The sequence below is a fragment of the Epargyreus clarus genome, unplaced genomic scaffold (assembly GCF_041222505.1).
Source record: "Epargyreus clarus isolate Ecla_fem2 unplaced genomic scaffold, WU_Ecla_fem_2.2 ptg000003l, whole genome shotgun sequence".
NCBI lineage: Eukaryota > Metazoa > Arthropoda > Insecta > Lepidoptera > Hesperiidae > Epargyreus > Epargyreus clarus.
This window is the reverse complement of record NW_027332211.1, coordinates 16,938,670-16,959,080: the sequence shown is the minus strand read 5'-3', so window position 1 is coordinate 16,959,080 and position 20,411 is coordinate 16,938,670. Positions and strand designations below refer to the sequence as shown.

The following is a 20,411-nucleotide window of genomic DNA, read 5'->3' as shown; positions in this document are numbered from 1 at the left end:
AGGCTCTAAGCATGTGACATACACATCGATAACCAAAGAAACCGATTTTTACGACGAATCGATTACAACCACACATCGTTTTGTATAGATTACTTAATATTTTGTAAACAGAATATTTATTCTATTTTTTTCTAAATAATATTTATATTTTTATTTTTTATATATTTTTAAAATTTTTCGAGCAGCATCCTTTTATCGATATCGAGGTGTCACAATTCCTTTGACGTCAACTTTTATGACTCGGGCCGCACGTTCGTAATGGCCCGACTATTTCTTTTTGCTCTACCCGACCAAGGTTCTCAAGGAGGTGAAAAATACCTCTTGGTTATACTAATATTATGGTATAATATAACATTTGGACAATCACAACATAATAATATGACATAAGTTGTTAGCTATAGCCCCGTCATTTTGGCGGCTAAATTTATTGAAGTTCATTCGACCACTAAGTAGTTGGGGCCTGGGGGTGCCTATCCTAGAGCTCACGCGGAAGTGATCTGCCACTACGATGAGCGACGAGACATATCCCTCAACTCTAATAACTTTGCCAATAACCCTCGACCTATTCAATTTTTTACAAATCACAAAATACAAGTTTGTGCAATGAAATTTTATATATTTCAATCTTATTTAACAATAAAACATATTTTGCAATGTTATTGTAGATCTAAGGACAGCCTAATAAATCAATTACAAATAGTCGTTTAATATTTAATTCACCCATTTAAAATCAATAACAATCAGAGAGAAGACATAGCACCTACTATTACTTACTATACTCTTTGGAGAAAACGTCAAAAACTTTACTCATTTCATTTGACAGTTGACATTCTACTACGAAAAAAATTGTTGAAGTCGGCGGCTAATTGAATTGTTTTGTTTGTATGATAAATTATTAAATTTTTATTGGCTTGCCTAAGAGACCGTCCAAATATATAATCAAACAAAATGCCGAGTGAAATGATCACGCTTCAGCTCGGCCAGTGTGGCAACCAAAGTATAACTGGGTTTTATTTTGACGGTATTTCGGTTATTATTTAAATATTTCTCCTCAGGTAGTAAACCTATTTATTTTTTGCAGTTGGTTTTGAGTTTTGGAAGCAATTGTGCATAGAACATGGTATATCGCCCGAAGGTATCCTGGAAGAGTTCGCGTCGGCTGGTTCTGATCGCAAGGATGTTTTCTTCTACCAAGCTGATGATGATCATTACATACCGAGGGCTGTTCTATTGGATTTAGAACCGCGAGTTATTCATACTATTTTAAATTCCCCATATGCCAAAGTAAGTTTTGATCAAGTATGGTTGGGTATTTAAATGTATTTTTCTTTATGTGGCAAAGGTGCATGTAAAGGGTTTTAACATTATTTCTGTTCTTTTTTACGACATATAATGATTAAGTAATCTCTCTCTCTCTGGTGCTAATGATCTCTTGGTGCTAATGCAATGAATTTATGTATAGGATCTGTATTCCAATATAATATAGTGCTAACCTTCTGTAAAATTGAAGTGTGATATTTATAAAATCATTGAAATCTAATTTTCTTTCAGTTGTACAATCCTGAAAATGTGTACCTCTCGAAGCATGGAGGTGGAGCGGGCAACAACTGGGCATCAGGGTATGCACAGGGGGAAAAGCTCAGCGAGGAAGTGTTTGATATCATCAACAGAGAAGCTGATGGCAGTGATAATTTAGAGGTTTTGTTTACAAATTTCAATTCAAATGTATATTTTTCTTCATTTAAGTATCTGATAACTTGTACAATTAGATCATGTTATGAATGGATACCAAACTTATAGAATTCAATCTCTATTTTATAAGTTAATAAAATTTCTGAGGAGCATACGTAGGCGACTTCAAGTTGTCCCAACCCGATCTCAAATATGTGCTTGGGGTATAATCCTAATTATTTATGTCATAGTCTATGTATATCCTGGAGATGTATGTGAAATGCAACCATTTCACTTTAAATAACAACTACTAGTAGCAAGCAAAGACATTTAGAAAAAGATGAAAGAAAAAAAAATTAAGAACTGATATCAATTATGAGTATGTATAGTGTATATCTCTAGCATTATGGTAAATCAATACCCAATATTTCAGGAACTTTGTACAATTATGATAATCTTTGCAGGGATTTGTGTTGTGTCACTCTATTGCCGGTGGCACAGGATCCGGAATGGGCTCATATATCTTGGAGCATCTCTCTGATAGATTCCCAAAGAAGCTGGTGCAAACCTATAGCGTGTTTCCCAATCTAGATGAAATAAGGTACATATAATAATCTAAATTTTCACTAGTATATTTTATTGTAGTTCCATTATGTTTTCTGCTTTAAATCAGTACACTTATTATTTTTATTGATGTCATACCTCTGTAAGGGTGTTTGGGAAAAATTATGATAGGGAACTTTTGCAAACATATAAATGAAAAAAATAAAATCAACAATGTAAGCTTGACTAGAAAAAATTACTAGACTAGAAAAGCAAGTTTTGTAGAAAAATTTATTTATTATGACTGAAATGATAAGGCATATAATTTTACAATAACTTTATGTTTTTTAATAGTTTCACAGTCACTTCTTGCAACTTTACATATTGATACATGAAGTCTTTTTTTATTATTATGTAAATATTCCAAAGAACTATAACCTGTAAGCGTATGTATGTGACGTTACGCTTTTTTTACTTTGTGTAATAGCCAGTTGTGAAAGAAAGCAAACAGAACTCATTTAATTGCGTAAAATAGATGAATGGGACCAGAGCATACATCGCCCCTCATAGTGCGTTACTAGAAGAATGATTATGCTAATTCAAAATAAATGTTTGCAGCGATGTGGTGGTGCAGCCGTACAATTCGCTGCTGACGCTGAAGCGGCTCACGGAGAGCGCGGACTGCGTGATGGTGCTGGACAACACGGCACTCAACCGCATCGCCAGCGACCGCTTGCACATCGAGAACCCGTCCTTCGCGCAAATCAACACACTAGTCTCCACTATCATGAGCGCCAGCACTGCCACACTTAGGTACGCATTTTCCATTGCATGGTAAGTCTCAGACCGATCAGCTACATGAACAATAATGTTTTAATATGTAAGGAACTTTTTAGTATTTATGTAATAACAAATGAATCCCAATACAATAATTGTTACAAACTACAAATACAGCTATCCTTCTCGAAGCATGGTAATCCGTAATAGTAACAATAAACTCTCTCCCTCCCGCCTTTGTTTATGTAACATTGTTGAAATCATCAGCAATGCATTATTTGTGGGCTTTTTAAAATACACAAGTGACTTACCATTTACTGTGAGGTGTATTATATTGGTGTTTGTTTGCTACTACAATATCGTAAAAAATAATCGACTGGTCTGGTAGATACCCGTCGTACATGAATAACGACCTGATCAGCCTGGTGGCGCCGCTCATCCCCACGCCGCGCCTGCACTTCCTCATGACGGGCTACACGCCGCTCTCTGCCGACCATGAGCTCAACACGGTAACGGCACTTATATTCTCTTTTTAGAAATTATTATGAAGTTTATAATTGCAACGCGGCGACATTTTGCTGTCATCCTCTTCAGGTTATTAAGTATAAAATGTAAGTTAATCCATCGAAGTTTGTCGAGTTTTTAAAAAACAGTTTATGGAAGCTGTCTCGCTTAAAATAAAATTTGGTAATGTATGCTTTTAATTATTATGTCTTTATGTGGGCGTTGAATGCTTTCTTAAGTTAATATTTTTATAAAATTCATGAGAGGATCTGTACTTATTAACAGCCTTATATAGGCTGACTTATACACTTAATTAGATGCGATTTTTACGGTTTGTAAAGTATTGATTGTTTGAAATGTTTCCGAAGGCCCCGAAGATCCGTAAAACCACAGTTCTGGACGTGATGCAGAGGTTGCTACAGCCCAAGAATATGATGGTGTCGCTTAGCCCCGACCGCAACAACCAACACTGCTATATATCTATACTTAATATCATACAGGTGAGATTCGTGGTCAAGTTATTGTTGGCGTTAGCTTTATGACAGTAACCAATATCCTAGGTAAAATCACGGAGTACGACGATCTCTCAATTTTTTATTGACTGCTTACTTCCACTTACGAGCTTATTTCCAAAAATTTGGGAGCATGGGTGCAAATGTGCTATCATTGGCTTATATCGACCGTTGACGCTTTATTTAATCATTACGGAACATTTTCATTGAGAATTGACAATTTCTCAATTTAAAAACATTACTTTGGGAAAAAATTGAAGCTTTTGAACATATGTATGCCAGCACGCGGATTATTATTTTATAAAATACTTAATGTATAACATATAGTGTGTACGCGTTTGTGTAAAATTACGTTCTCGGTTTTGTAAAAATGCATCCTCACTATGTTTCGAATTGCTCTAACAGTATAAGTTGAAAGAAGCGGTATTTTTAAAGAGTAGCATGTGCAGTAATACTCGCGACTGGCGGTAAACATGGTCTGTCTCCGGCAGGGCGAGGTGGACCCGTCGCAGGTGCACAAGTCGCTGCAGCGCATCCGCGAGCGCAAGCTGGCGTCCTTCATCCCGTGGGGGCCCGCCTCCATCCAGGTGGCCCTGTCGCGCCGCTCGCCCTACGTGCACGCCTCGCACAAGGTGTCCGGCCTGCTGCTCGCCAACCACACCAACATCTGCTCCGTGAGTATCGCCTCCGCACGGCTTGCCTTATTATTGATCAGTTTCAATTTTGCATTAGCATTTTGGAAAAGTAAACATAGCTAAAATTATCTTCAAAATGTAATTGACCCATGTAACCCAGTAACATGTGCAGCATTTTCGTTACTTTCGAGACTAAACCATAAAAAAAGTTAATACGGTTATTTTCCATTTTCGATGGCAAAATTCGGTTATTATTTCTTGCTAATAACACCTGTGCTAAACTGTGTAGTTAGTGCCCGGGGGCTTCGGCACATATGTGGCTGACCTCAGGTAGGAATCTCGTCTTATCTGGGTTGATTACAGGTGTCGATGGGCGTCAACATTATAAAAAAAAAGTTATATCGGTCAACATTCCATCTTATTATCACATCAATACATAATATAATTTCCCATAGCTGTTCGACCGGTGCCTGCAACAGTTTGACAAACTACGTAAGCGGGAGGCGTTCCTCGAGGTGTTCCGCAAGGAGCCCATGTTCAAGGAGTCGCTGGAAGAGTTCGACGAGTCGCGCAGCGTGGTGGACGACCTCGTGCAGGAGTACCAGGCCGCCGCTACGCCAGACTACGTGCACTGGAATCCAGGTAGCCATGTTACAAACTCCAGCAAAACGCGTCTATATAAGCCGAACTGTGCTATTTTACTTTTAAAAGATAAGATACATGTAATGTATCCAAAAAATAGTTTTTTTAATGCATCTCTTAAATAGTACATTACGATACGCGTGGCCAAAGTAGCCTATTTTTGCACGGCGTGAAGTTAGCGCCCGAGCGCAGCGAGGGTGCTAAACGCCGTGCACATAATAGGCTACTTATGTCACAAGTATCGTATACTATTTTATAGCTCGTGTGACATAAACCCGCTTACACTTTTCAAGCAATATGAGAAAAAATGATAATTATTTTGAAATAAAGGAAAACTTATAAATGTTTGAAATTAAAATTATGAAAAATTAAAAAAAAAACAATGAAAAAAGTGTCACTACCACAACCATTGATACTTCATGTGAAGAAGTCTTGGTTTAGAAAATTTAGTTTTTGGCCTATTCTATTATTCTGCTCTTGTAATAAAGACAAATCTAACAGCACCCATACGTCAAAATCCATGAAACCATTTAAGCTACATACATACAAATCTTTAAATAATAAGAGGCGTCTAGACGTATGGCTTATAGTGAGAACTGCACCTAAATGTATGAAAAAAGTATTGTAAGCAATCACATAATGTACTAATACTAATGATAAAGTCCGCTCTGAAGTTGTTGCGAGCAATTGTACTCATACAATTTGCTATGGCGACGCGGTTCATTTCTATATTCAGAGCTAATAGCAGTTTTACGCGGACTATTACTTTGTAATGACGTGCAGATCAGCTACATTTAGCATCGGCGATTTGAGTTTTGGTGATTGCATCGATGCTACATCGCGATTTGGCGATGACAGTAGACAAATCGCAACAAGAAAGTTAGTAAAAAACCAAAGACACGATTGCTTAAAAATGTAGCTAATGTTATTCTCGCAATTTAAATGATTCCAACGACACGTAATAATATATCAAAATTCGTGAAATCCTTTGGGCTTGCCAAGGAATAAGACATACATATCATATATACATACAAACGTATGATCGAAAATCATTACCTTACTCAGTCGGGTCAAATAGCTTTTCTTCATAAACTCAATTATCCAGATTTTCGACAATCCGAATGCCGTACGACAACAAACAGTTCACTTAATCGAGTTTCTACTAGAGTAGTATTATGGCTAATTATGATAACGATTCCTAATTTTAGTATACCCTACTTTGACGTGCAGCGAAAATATACAATTAAAAGACACAATAAACTCGATACAGTTATACTTGCAGTGATGCTATTGCTTAGGATATACACAATGGCACTAAACATTTATAAATACATCCAAAATAAAATATTAACATAATTATTGCTTTAAACAAAATAATCCTTACTCACTTTTAATTTTCAAATTACATTTAAGAGTATGAAACGTTCATAGCGATGTTTATTTTTTACAACTGCGAGGGTAGTGTATTGATATTCGCACGGTGTAAAAATCGGCTACTTTGGACACGGAAAAGCGTGGCTAAAATGCGGGTTTAGGTCACAGAGTGCTATAAACACATTTTTTAATTTCAGAAAGCAGTCATATATAACAAATGGTGTTAAGCGATACGCCAGAAGATCCTGATGGGAGTTAAGAACATGACAGAGTTGTAGATGTAGGCATTCCAAAGGAGACTGATCATGTGGAGGGTGTATACTCTATTGTTAAGTTTTTAACAAAGTGCCATTACTATTATTGTATTTTTAACAGAAATCTCAAATTTGTTAACTCTTAATTAATAAGAATTTCACTGTAAATATATTTTATTCAAATGAAGGTTAAAAGTCCGGCATGTTACTCATAACTATAACTTAACTTTGTGCGGTTATTATATTACACAGTGTATACATAAATACCCTAAATTTTTCGTTCCTGAAAACATTCTCAGAAAAATATTACCATGGGCAATTATTAACTACACCATGTATTCAAGTAATAACCAAAAAATAGTTAAGTGTACCAAATTCACAACACTTTTAAATATTTAAACTTATTGTGGCTTTTAACTTTTATCGTGTAAATAATTATGAAATCTTTAAAAGTAGCAAGCTTTTTTTAATATTGTGAAGGTTAAATTTCGATTATGTGTATTAATGATTATTGGTCGGAGTGTGCCTCAGGCTGCCCAGTTGCGTGGAGTACCCCCTTTTAGCTGCAATGTGTATTTGTGTTAAGATTAAACTTTTCATCCGTTATAGTTGCAATATCACAATCAAGTGTTTAACCATATAGGTGCACAAATAAAATATTTTACGATTTAAAAATAATATAGCGCTTGAAAAAAAAGTATAGCACATAATAAAAAATAATAACAACATTTGTCTTTTTTTACCAAGAATTTACTTTATTTATTAAAACTAATTTTTAATTGTTATTTTACACTGTCTTGTGCCATATAATGACACATAATTTTCCATACCAAATAACATGTATACAATATTTGTGTCATGGCAGTAGGGGGTAAGTATTTATTGAAGATAACCCACAATTTTTATTTTTGATTCCCTACTGCTTGACACTCGTATAACAAGAAACTAAGCTGCTTATGCCTCCACAATGGTGAATGAATCAATAGTACTATTACTTAACTCTGCAATACAAGTGAAATGCATGTTAATGCAAAATGTTTACTGCTGTTCATAAATTAGTTATGAAAATGTCCCCTTTGTTATAATATATTAGCTAAGTAGCTATAATATAAATGTTTAGTCAATATGAGCTATTTTTCTTAAGACTTTTTTCAATAATTTTTTATTCAACATTGATGTTACGGTTTGGATTAAAATTTTGTTATCAGTAAACATTTGAAAAATGCATATATTATCACAACATGAAGTTATATAGCTATAAACAACCAAGCCTCGGTTTTTCATTAAGATTACTTTTCGCTTACCAAATTACTATATTTATATACAGTTTGTTGTTTTTGATAAAACATATGTTCTATGGCAAACACAAAACTAAATTTATTTATGAATTACAACAAAATATAAACCTGCTATTGATCAATTACAAGCAAAATGATGTCGATTATAGATATAGCAAAACAAAAACACAGACAATTCTTTCAATTCAATATGATCTACCTCCGTCCCACTCTGCTGTTCTTGTTGGCGGGAGAGTTTAAGCATTTAATATATTAATCAGTGAAGGATACAAGCTCTGTACTTTTATTAAGCCAAATAACTTGTTTGAATATGTTAGGAAGGCTATTTACAACAACACCTTGTACACTCTAATGGATATGACACCTTATTTCTAGGGTCCTACTATGCAGTCTCTCTATCGAATTATATTCAAGACATTCAAACAATAAAAGAGAAACCCCCACTAGAAACATGACAAAATAATATTATAACAATTTATACTATAGAATGCATTTATTACACTCCATGAGTCTAGTACATGACATGGCATGACGTGCCAAGGTATATATAATAAGCAGTAATGAATATTGAAATTACCAAAAAGACATCCATCCAGTGATACCACAGACACAAAACATTTTAGGAGTACAAAAGTATAGGATTAGTTATTGTAAGAAATTATTCATTTTGATCGTCTAAGCTAGAAAACATTGAATTAACTTGAGAAAAAACTAAATTAACAAAACCAGCAGTAAAAGGCTAAGGAACAAGACCTCAAATATGCAGTATGTTGTGTTGCATTATAGAAAATATTTGCGAATGTTCCTAAATATCCCCACTTACTAGGAACACTACTCAACTCAGAAGGAATAACTAGATAATGGTACAAAGCAATGAACATGTGGTTTCTATTCATATATAACAATACATAGGTTTTGTATATAAAAATAATATATTCGTTCCTTATACAAAAACGTTTCAAGCACTAATCAAAATGCAATAATGACATGATTACGTAAAATGTTTTTCGTGCTGAAAATACTCACCTATTTTATAAAAAGCAATGACGTGTATGTGTTATTAATTATAGAAATAAAAAGAAACATAGAAGAGCTCTTCAAAGTTTTTGAACTAACTTCTAAATGTTACTCTCCAGTCTTCTAAAACATTTCTTATTACGGAAATTTAGCCACAATAGAAAATAGCATTTAATAAAGTTTGATGTAGGAAATATATATCACAATATTTTTTAATATTCAATTTATGCGATAATTAAGAGTAGAATTAATTGCTCAAGTACACCGCAAAAGAGTATTGATGCAAATAAAAGTATAAACAAATTACAATATTACATAAATTAATACAGCTCCGTAAGAAACCTCTTTAAAAATAATTTGTTTTAGAATATTTGCACTACAATGTAGCTCATAAGTCAGTCCTCTTTTGCGGCAGACCGTTATGCTAATTGCGATGAAAGTTGGCTAGTGCAGTGCGGCATCTGTTCGACGGAGCCTCTGGGGGACGGCGACGAGGCTAGGAGGTCTGGCTCGGCGGCTGGAACTTGGGCTGGATGATGGAGGTCTTGCGCAGCGGCACGGTGTCGGGCGTGGGGATGGCGTCGCCGGTGGGCAGCTTGGCGGGCGCGGCGGGCGCCTTGAACGGCGCGGCCAGGTTGCCCGGCCGCTGCTTTGCCATTTGATAATCACCAGAATCGAAAAACTTTTGCTGAAAATAAAATAAACACAATATATTGGCATGTCACTGTAGATGCAAATCCACAGTTCAGTGGGAGTATCTTTTTTAGATGAGGCCAAGCAAGGCTAAGAACTTACGTTACGATTTTCAGTCGCGCCCCTGTACAACGTCAACGAAACCGCGTATTGCGGTTTCGTGAATCGTGAAGAATCTAGTAATATAAGTAAAATAAAATATAGTTGCTAACTTCACGGTGTTATTTTTTACCTGTCATTAAGTTATTATTTAAGAGTGATCTACAGGAACTTATCATTGATTAGCTGTGAACCTTTTTTTCGTGGTGAAATCCTTAAATGGGTTCCTCTCTGCCACGGGGGCAGCGGAGAGGATATGCAGGACTCCTAGCTAAATCCGAATTATCCAAAAGTCTTATCTCAGCACCAGAACTGTATTTGTATGTGCTGCATTTTTCACAATAGATGCTATTTCTTCTCATGTTGTTTTAATTTCTCTGTACTCATCTACACATGTAAAATAACCTGCTGCAGTCTCTCCTTGTCCAATGTGAGTGTAGCTTACAATGATGTGTCTATGAAATGATTGGATGCAAGAAGCATGCATGACGGAAACAAGATCCTAAAAATAATTACATAATAGGTGGTGTAAAACTACTTACGCCTTTAGCTAGCCTTTTTTGTAAGAATGCAGAATGGCCTCCAGGTCCTCTACCCAACATTGCATTTGGAAACTTTGCTTTCAGCTTAGCCTCTTCTAACTTTTCCAATTCTTTTGGCTGAAAGGAATATATAAACACTAGAGTTCACTCAAGACATCTGAAAGGCAATCCTTACTTAGTATGTGGCATAAACTTAGCTGGAGAGTGATTTAAAGTTGATATATATATAAACATCTAAAAATGAAGATGACTCCACTTAAGTGCTGGATTGAAATTATAAAAGGATATTTAGGTTTTTCATGAAAAAAGTTATAGCACCAATAGAGTTGAACCCTTGATGATAAGAATGGTGCCGTGAGACCATCTATAAATGTGTATATTTTGGTTTTGTGATTAATAAAAGCTATCTTTCTATAATTAATGATTCAAGGCATTAATTATTTCCTAATACCATAGTTATTCAATAGTATTTTTATTCAAAGTTGAGCCTACGGATAAAGCAGACATGATACCCGATGGAATGTAGTCAACTCTGTCAATGGACATTTGCAACAACAGAGGTGAAGCTATTACAACGCCGTCTTTGAAGATCTGTTGTCTTCATATCTCTTATAGGTTTCGAAGAAACAACTAGCAATAATTATTGTAAAACAAAGACCTGACTGCTTAAAAATGTTATTTTATTTATTCCTGCAACATATTTTCTGGTATATGAATCCAACAACACTCTTTTAGAATCTGTCAAGCCATTTAGGATATATGTTGTGCCAAATAGTTACATATTACATTATATGCTCACAAATCATTACCTTGTATTAGAGTACAGATAACTGTAAAGGTATGAAAGTGGTTAACTCTAAAACCAAAAACACGGCCACATTAATGTATCTAGATACAATCACATATATACAAATCAAGCATAGCCATATATTAAAAGAATACAACTTACATCTTTTGGAGGTTCATTTTGGTCTGGAGAGTCACTCATTTTGAGGAGCTGAAAAAGAAATTTGGAATCATATTTTCGTTAAAACATGGTAATTTATAGAATACACTATCATATTTAATTTTTTCTTTTTTTTTTTTTTTAAATAATATAAGAGTAGCAGACGAGCATGCAGTCCACCTGATGGTAAGTGGCTACTGCCGCCCATGGACATCTGTAATCAACCCCAGATAGGATTAGATATTCCTACCTGAGGTCGGCCACAGATGCGCCGCTACCCCTGAGGACTAAGCTGGAACACCTCGGAAAAGTCTGTCTCCCTTACCACACCCTTCAAACCGGAACACAGCAGCGCCTAACACTGCTGTTATTAGGTAGAAATAGGTGTGGCGGTGGTGCCGCCGGAGTCGAACCACAAAGGGTTCTACCACCTTCAAAATTGAGCATGATTCATAAAATTGAGCTCAGTGTCATGGTTTGTTGAAATGGCCTCGCAAAATATTACTAAATGAAATGCCCAATTACACAGTATTCGTAGGATACACACCCAACACAAAAAACACACTATGATTATGCAAATGATTGTTTACTTAGACTTGTTCACTTCAAGTTGGCCATCATCAGCCATTACAAAATGATATCAGTAGCATAAACGTTATAAGGGATTGGAATTATAAATTAACGCTATATTAATTAATACTCTTAATACTTAGGGTGGTCTGACTTGAGGTGGGAAGCTCGGAGAAAGGTTGCGGCCAACTTCAAGTGAACCACTGTTTATAATTTGACAGATTGTTTTTTGTAATCAAAGGTTAAAAGGTAGTATAAAATTGGACCGTATAAAGTTCTAAATCTTCCTTTTAATTGTAAAATTTTAATAGTGTTGGATATGAAGAATTGAGTTGAGATGAGCAGAATAACTACTTTAAGAGAACCAAATAATAATATTTATTTAAAAGTATTTATTAACATATACAATCAATCACAGTAGCTCAGGACATGAAGTTTATTTTATTTGGATATTGATTGAATCATGTGGACCATACTTATACTTCATATAGTAATATAGTATATGTTTTATGGATATTTACTCGTATTATTATCGTATGGACGTGACGTCATCAGCGCGTAGTGTATAATAGTAGTACTTGATCAAGCAATATTTAAACATATTTTAACAAACAGTTGTTCCCTAAATAATACTCTTCTCTTTGTAGTGTACCCTCCACTCAATTTAAGTCTTCTATAATGTAAAATGGAGACTAACGGCTAAATTACCGCTTCAATCAATGTTTAATAAACTTTAAAGAAATACTATTATACATGCACATTTATTTATTTTTCATGTATTCAAATTTGAAACATCAATACCCAACACATGCCGTATTAAATTTATTGTGAACTGGATTTAAGAACACGGTATGTTGACAAATTACAGAATGTTTACCTTGAATTTAATTTGATCTCAATATCAATTCCTTTTGTATATTTCTCAACACTCGAATCAATTTAAAGAAAAAAATACATACAGCAATTACTTCAAGAAAGAAACTTATCAACAATTGTAAATTTCTTTTGATCTGAATCACTTTGAAGCGAAAAATGGCGTTTAAAAATGTTGCCAGATTTCGAAGTCGGTCTTCTCGGTATTATTATATGACACTTTTAAATTAAATCATTTATTGCGATAAATATACAAATAATAGGGTATATGCATTATTTGACGGGTATGGTGTGGGGTTGAAGGTGGTAGAACCCTTTATGATTCGATAGCGATGGCACCAGCCAAACAGTATAGTAACCATATAGGAAGACACAGCCAGTTCTTATATTGTTAAATGCATGTACAGTAATAGGGAATATGCACATTTTTATTTTATTATTTTAAACCACTTATCACATCGTTTTAACATAGTAAAAAATATAAACAATTTTATTAGTGATTGAAATATTTTTTTAAAAATTATTTAAAGTATCAATAAAATTTGACACATTTGAACGCCGCCATTTTACGCGCTCTTTGAATGACGTCACGTAGCGTGTTTTGTATTAATATTGATGATAACTGTATGCACATAAAGGTATTATTAAAGGTTTTCAGGTTTCATCGCTATTTACATAATGGGAAAGGCTAAATAAACACTTTTTAAATATTTCCAAGAGTTATTGTGCAAAACCACTACTATAAATACATTATATAGTGTTTTTTCTTTTGCAAAAGATGCGAAAATACGAAAAATGTGGTGCAAGATTATAGGAAACAGATATAGTATCTCCAAAATCGCATTAACATTTGTATTTACTGTAACAAACAATAATTTTAGGTAAATGATTTTAAAATATTGCATTGATCATCTACTTCGTTAGGTACTTATCGACTTCTACAACAAATACTATCATTTGAAACACACAAAATGCATTATAATCTATTATAATATTATAAAGATAGGTGAAGATAGGTGATTGGTTGAAGGTGGTAGAACCGATTTGTGGTTCGACTCCGGAGGCACTACCGCCACATCTATTTCTACCTAATAACAGCAGTGTTAGGTAATGCTGTGTTCCGGTTTGAAGGGTGTGGTAGGAGACAGACTTTTCCGAGGCGTTCCAGCTTAGTTCTCAGGGGTAGCGGCGCATCTGTGGCCGACCTTAGGTGGGAATATCTAATCCTATCTGGGGTTGATTACATATGTCCATGGGCGGACTGTATGCACGTCTGCTACTCCGATATTATAAAAAAAAAGAATATTAACATAATAAGTTATGATCAGTTAAATATTTCCGAATTGACCTATGCATAAAAACCAGTTTATTCATTTTGCATATTTTAGGTAAATAGTCCGATTGTGCACATTTGACAAAACTACTTTCAATCATTGTTCTTGATTATTCCTAATAATACTATGTAGAAAAATCGCACTAGGTAATAAATAACACTGTAGGAATATAGACAAAAACAATTTTTCTCTCAAACAGTTTGAATATCGACGCCGATAAACATCGTAACACGCTATGTGACGTCATTTTTCGATTCGACCAATGGGAATGCGTTTCGCAAATTTGAATTTCGCGCGCATAATTTACGATTTTTGATTAAAGTTTTAAACAATATAACACGAAATAAAGAAAAAATAATGGTTTAGATGTAATTTCAGGACCGTAATGTACCGAGGAAAAAAATAACAAGCAAATCTAAATCACATGCATATTCCCTATTAGTAATGCACTTAACACTGCTGTTAAGCGCTTTGGTTAAGCGCTTCTGTGTTCTGCGTTGAAGGGTATAAACTTATTTATTAACACCAAAGAGAACACAGCGATTTGGTCGCACTGTATTTGGGTGGCAGTTTCCGCTGGAGCTCTCAAGTTTGTTTTCTCCATCCGACCATCAGGAGGAGGCACAGACCTATAGGTCTGTGGGAGGAGGCTACCAGCTTGGTAATTTGAGCGCGTTCCGTACCCCCCGCTAAACAGCGGGGTCGGTATAATTTTAATGTTGTCTCATTATATTATAATATTATTAACAATATTATATTATTATGAAAAAATATTAAAAATCCAGGGGGTATTCACCCCCATGAGAATTTGCCCGGCAAATAGGGTACCCTTGAGACCCGAATAATAGGGGGTAGGGACCCACCCCTATAATGCGAACGCTGACGCGGCATACGAGATAGGTACCGGTGGGCTCTTTGCCGGTAGGTAAGATAATAGATGTTGCCGTAATAGATGTTGTCACCATCTCAGTTTCATACTGGTATCGTCCGCGCTAAAACTACCGAAGCAACGTTATACAACCGTACTAAACGAGAAGGCAAAATATGAGATTTTATCTGTTTATCTTCGATTACTAATAAGTACTTGTGTATCTAGGTCTTATTAGTGATCGAAGCTGTTTATTATGTACAAAAAAATCTAGTTGGAAACTCTGAAGTGACAGTTAAAAATGGCATTTGATTTTATGTGTATTATCTAGTTATCATTGGAGTGTATTATGATCTAATATTAGATATTACATATAGTGTATCAGTATCCAGTATATAAGTAATAATAAATGCGTAGTGCGAAGTGAGTCATAAATCATTTTTATCAGATCTCTCGTTCACACTTATGAGCATATCGGAACTCTCGCTCGCACTTGTAGTATTGTGCGTAACCAATAGTAACCATAAAACCATAAAGGTTCGTGGAATAGTACTCCCAGGGAAACCACATTAAAAAAACGCGCTGAGTACACTATTTCACAGGTGGTGTGGACGTATGTACATATAATTTAAAATCCGTATATCTTCCTATATAGACTACTATACTCTTTGCATATATCGACAAAAAAATCGATACATCAAATTAATAATATCGATATTTTTCGACATTCCTAATGCGATCAAGATTTAAAACATATATTATTAATAAATGGTTGGCAACAATGGCAACGGGAAGTCACGGTCTCACGGTACAAATATATAGATCCTAATACTGTGGGGAAGTTGTTTTTTTTCTATTTATAATGTTATAATGTATTACGATAAGATAATGCACAGTGCGGGAACTATAAGCATAAAGAAGGTAAGTCAATAATTTGTTGAATACTCTTTATTTTTAGGGATTATTATAAAATACATAAAACTAAACTTAACTTTTTATCTGAGTTTTTATAAGTATGAGCAACAGCAAATTATAAGTGATCTGAGTTTCAGCAGGTAGGTATAAACATTTACTTTGTTAAGTTGCAAAAACTATTGTGGTGGCCAGAGTAATAGGTGGCCAGAAAGGTGGTAGAACTCTTTGAGGTTCGGCTCCGGCGGCACCACCGCCACACCTATTTCTGCCTAATAACAACAGTGTTAAGCGCTGCTGTGTTCCGTTTTGAAGGGTGTGGTAAGGGAGACATACTTTTCCGAGGCGTTCCAGCTTAGTCCTCAGGGGTAGCGGCGCATCTGTTGTCGACCTCAGGTAGGAATTTCTGGACATATCTGGGGTTGATTACAAATGTCCATGGGCGGCAGTAGCCACTTACCATCAGGTGGACTGCATGCTCGTCTGCTACTCCTATATATATAAAAAAAATCGTTTTGCTTTATTCGGATGGGATGGCGGCATAATAAACTAAATATCTGATTTGCAATTTGCGCTATCATAGCATAGATTAGTACTTATACTTATATTATAAGTACCACTAATCTCTGCTTATACTGTACTTATCTATGTATCAAAGTATCAACAATTTAAGTTTATTTACTTAATTTGGTAATAGGTATTCATTCAGTCAATGGTGTGAATTAAAATCTACGTAAATTGCTATTGCGCTGTAGCCATGTCCCATTATCGCTAGTGTGTCATCACAATAGCATTTTTAACAAATTACTTATCATTTTTGTCTAACCACAATAAAATGAGAGCCATATTTTTTTTTACTGAAGTGTGAACAAGTGTGAACCAAAAACAATTGATGAAAGAGGAAGTTCTTTTTTAAAATATCTCTATGTCAACTTTACTGAAAAATACCTGAAATATCAAGGTCTTCATGTAAACTTTTAGTTTTTTGTAAGTATACACTTTACTAGCATTGAGTTTGTCTCAAGGGCACATTATTAATATTACAATTCTTTTATTAGAACAAAGCTTTAGTGACCTTCAAATTTTCAAATCTTTAAATAATTACTAGCTGACCTGGCAAATGTTGTGTTGCCATATAAATAAAACATGTTAAGGCGAAATGATAGCCCAACGTCCTTGAGAATCGAACACGACACGGTAGGCAGTAAGCAGCCAGCGATTACTGCCTCGCGCGCACGCGCACTCCCCGAAAGTCAAAGAGTATTTGAAACAGATGCGTTCGAAGCATTTTTGTCACCTATGAACTTCTATCATCATAAAACGATTGAATGTAAGCAGACTTCAAATATTTGCAGTGCTTATTTCCTGAATAGAATATTGTTTAGTAAGTATAGTTATTGTTGTAAAAGTGAAATTGGAGATTTTTTTTAAATCTTCATTACTGTCATTAATTTTCATTACTAACCAATTACTTCTTTAAATAAGTATTAAAGTTAGGAAAATTTTAATTTATTTTGTGAAATAATAATTATAGTTCAAAAAACTAAAAAACACGCTTTTATGATAAAATCAACTAAAAAGTAGAAAATAATTTTCAATCTAAGAATCAATTAAGGAACAGTAAATAGTATAATTGTGGAAAAAGTGTGGGGTGCTTTTCGAACCTGATAAATGGAGCACCCCACACTTTTTCCACAATTATACTATTTACTGTTCCTTAATTGATTCTTAGATTGAAAATTATTTTCTACTTTTTAGTTGATTTTATCATAAAAGCGTGTTTTTTAGTTTTTTGAACTATAATTATTTATTAATTTTTAGTATTTCTCGTTATAGCGACCACCATTATTCATTGTTTGTAAAAAAATCAAGTGTCTATCTATTACGATTTAAGAGATAAAGACCAACGACAGACGAACAGACCGCAGAGGGTTTCGTTTTAACCTTTGAGTACGGAATCCTAAAAATCATTCTACAAGAGGGCATTATAGATATGTTTCAGAGCATTTGAGTTATAGGGAAATAACATTATTATTTTCTAAACTAAAAATCACGATATATAAATTACGCCTATTGAAACTAAATAGCAATAATTATTATTTGCAATCTAAAGTTGCGATGAACTTTGCTGAAGGTGCTTGAAAAATCTCGCCTCGAAAATCGTTAATCCTGAGGATGTTGATAAGGACAATGGTACAAAACTATTAATGTTTAAAATATTGAATTGTCATCGGTCCTTAATAAGTATGCCAAGTTTCGAGTTAATCCGACGTTTTGAAGGGGGTTAAAATCATGTTCAAAGATTCCGTTACATACTAAAATACCAACATACATACGTCTGAAGCTAATAAAAGCGTGTTAAAAAATTATACCGCTTGTCTGTGATGTGACCGGGAGCCGGTTGCACAGTGAGTGGAAGGAACCGGTTCCACAGATGTGCCATATGCGTTTTTAAAAGGTACACTTTTTTATTGTGCTTATTCTAATAAAAAACTGAAATGTGGAAATAACATCTTTATTGAACGTTTCGTTTAGACCGTTTAAAAACAGTCTTGAAAGTACCATTTTATAGCTATCGTTTATTTTAAGATTTTTAATGTTAAATGGCATTTTCTCCATTTTATAGGGATGATGACAAGGGTTCTAGCTATTCGACGAAACATCACGAAGCTAAAATAAAAATCTTAAATTTACTAAACGAACAGAAAGTCACTAAACGTTCTTGTCTTCATTATGAGTATCGAAAACAACGTGAAAATGACCCGATTTCACGGCTGTGCATAAAAATCACATCAAATCACTATGAATACGATAGTTCTCTTTTTGCGGAAACACTGCAGTTTCGTTAAATCAATCAAAACTCGGTAAATTTTAAATCTCTAACCAACGTAGATTCTAAATACATATAGATACAGTATAGATTCATCTGTATTGCTTTGGTTAGAATTTGACTTCCATATATTAATAGTTTAATTTACAGGTACTTTTTTTTCCTTCTGTGTTTATTTTACTGGAGCTTGACTTCCGTATATCTTCTTCATTTTATTTTCCTATAAGTTTTTGTTTTTTTCTTTGGCTTGCCAGATTTATCGTTATTTTCTGTACTCGTATGTTTTCGCTTTTCTTTATATTTTTTTTCTTCGATCGCGCTTTGAATGTATTGGGGATCTCTTATTTTCATATTTCGTGGGAACCTGGGATCGACCAGTTCTGGAAGTAGACATTCTGTATAAAATGTACGTAGTACGAATCGTCAACGACCCGAGGATTTCCGATCAGCTACAACCTTTAAGTTTACGGAGGGACATAGGTTCCCTCTGCGTGTTCTACCGGCTTTACAATGGTGAGTGTTCCCAGGAACTAATTGACCTGGTGCCTACATCACCGTTCCTCCATCGCACCACTCGCCGAAGGATGAAGTTCCATCCACACCAACTGGACTCGTGGCGGTCCTCCACGGTTCGATTTGCGCGGACGTTCTTGCCACGGAAGTGCAAGATGTGGAATGAACTTCCTTCTGAGGTATTCCCGGAGCGCTATGACATGGGGCTCTTCAAAAAAGGTGCAAAAAGAGCTCTCCTTCAAAGCCGGCGATGCATTGGCGACTCCTCTGGTGTTGCAAATGTCCATAGGCCACGTTGACTACTTTCCATCAGGTAGCACGTCTGCTTTATCGTCAGGTTCAAATATAAAAAAAAAAAAGTCTTTGGGAATCAATTCTGTCTGTAAAGGCCGATCCTCTCCCGTCCAAATGCCAAGCAAAAATTTTGGTCTTTTGGTTATATGCAATTGTCCCTGTATTTGAAAATACCAAGCGTGCGTTTTGTTTATAACCATCTCTCCTTTATTAATTTTATAGAACGGTATTTTCTTTTTCTCTACAGCTTCTCTGACATTTTTATTGTATGCTGTTATAGGGCATTTAATTTCGACAATAGTATCGGCCCCAATCAAGCCATCGGGTGTGGCTCCAAGAAATTGAATTACTTCGTCTACAAAAAGACCACAGGGTGCAATTTGGACATTCAGTTGTCTCGCTAGCTGATCTAGAGTGGCATCTTATATTCAAAAATATTCAGAGTCCACTCGCAATTACAACAATATTTAATTATAATTAACTATTTACGAAGAGTTTGTACACTAATAAAAATATGTATATTCAGGTGTCTACTTACTAAAACAATAAAATCTAAGTATTTACAAAGTTATTTGCACGCTAATAAAAATATTTATATTAAAAACATCCAAGCTTTGTACCAAATGCACTGTCTGAACTGTTTACTCTTTGACGCAAAGTGTAGAGAGCGGAGCGCGCTGACATGTGACACAACCTCCCCGTGCGAACGC

General features: G+C 34.9%; 2 protein-coding genes across 3 annotated transcripts; one reads left to right on the top strand and one right to left on the bottom strand.

Annotated features, from left to right (window-relative positions):
- The first annotated feature begins 809 nt into the window (after window positions 1–809).
- gammaTub37C (gamma-Tubulin at 37C) lies at window positions 810–7,638 on the top strand. The gene is made up of 10 exons (XM_073091088.1): window positions 810–997; window positions 1,082–1,284; window positions 1,552–1,698; window positions 2,136–2,272; window positions 2,833–3,027; window positions 3,380–3,500; window positions 3,864–3,995; window positions 4,499–4,681; window positions 5,098–5,284; window positions 6,856–7,638. Exons 1-10 carry the CDS (start codon window positions 949–951, stop codon window positions 6,870–6,872), a joined length of 1,371 nt encoding a protein of 456 aa, XP_072947189.1. The 5' UTR covers window positions 810–948; the 3' UTR covers window positions 6,873–7,638.
- A 2-nt stretch (window positions 7,639–7,640) lies between these two features.
- endos (endosulfine alpha) lies at window positions 7,641–13,136 on the bottom strand. 2 transcript variants are annotated; one of them, XM_073091107.1, is made up of 4 exons: window positions 13,037–13,136; window positions 11,511–11,558; window positions 10,562–10,678; window positions 7,641–9,915 (listed from the first exon to the last, which is right to left on the bottom strand). In XM_073091107.1, the coding sequence occupies exons 2-4, from the start codon at window positions 11,547–11,549 to the stop codon at window positions 9,724–9,726; spliced, it is 348 nt and encodes a 115-aa protein (XP_072947208.1). In that variant the 5' UTR covers window positions 11,550–11,558; window positions 13,037–13,136; the 3' UTR covers window positions 7,641–9,723. The 2 variants fall into 2 exon arrangements, with proteins under 2 accessions (XP_072947208.1, XP_072947199.1); XM_073091098.1 differs by having other exon boundaries at window positions 12,955–13,133.
- Between the last annotated feature and the right edge of the window lie 7,275 nt (window positions 13,137–20,411).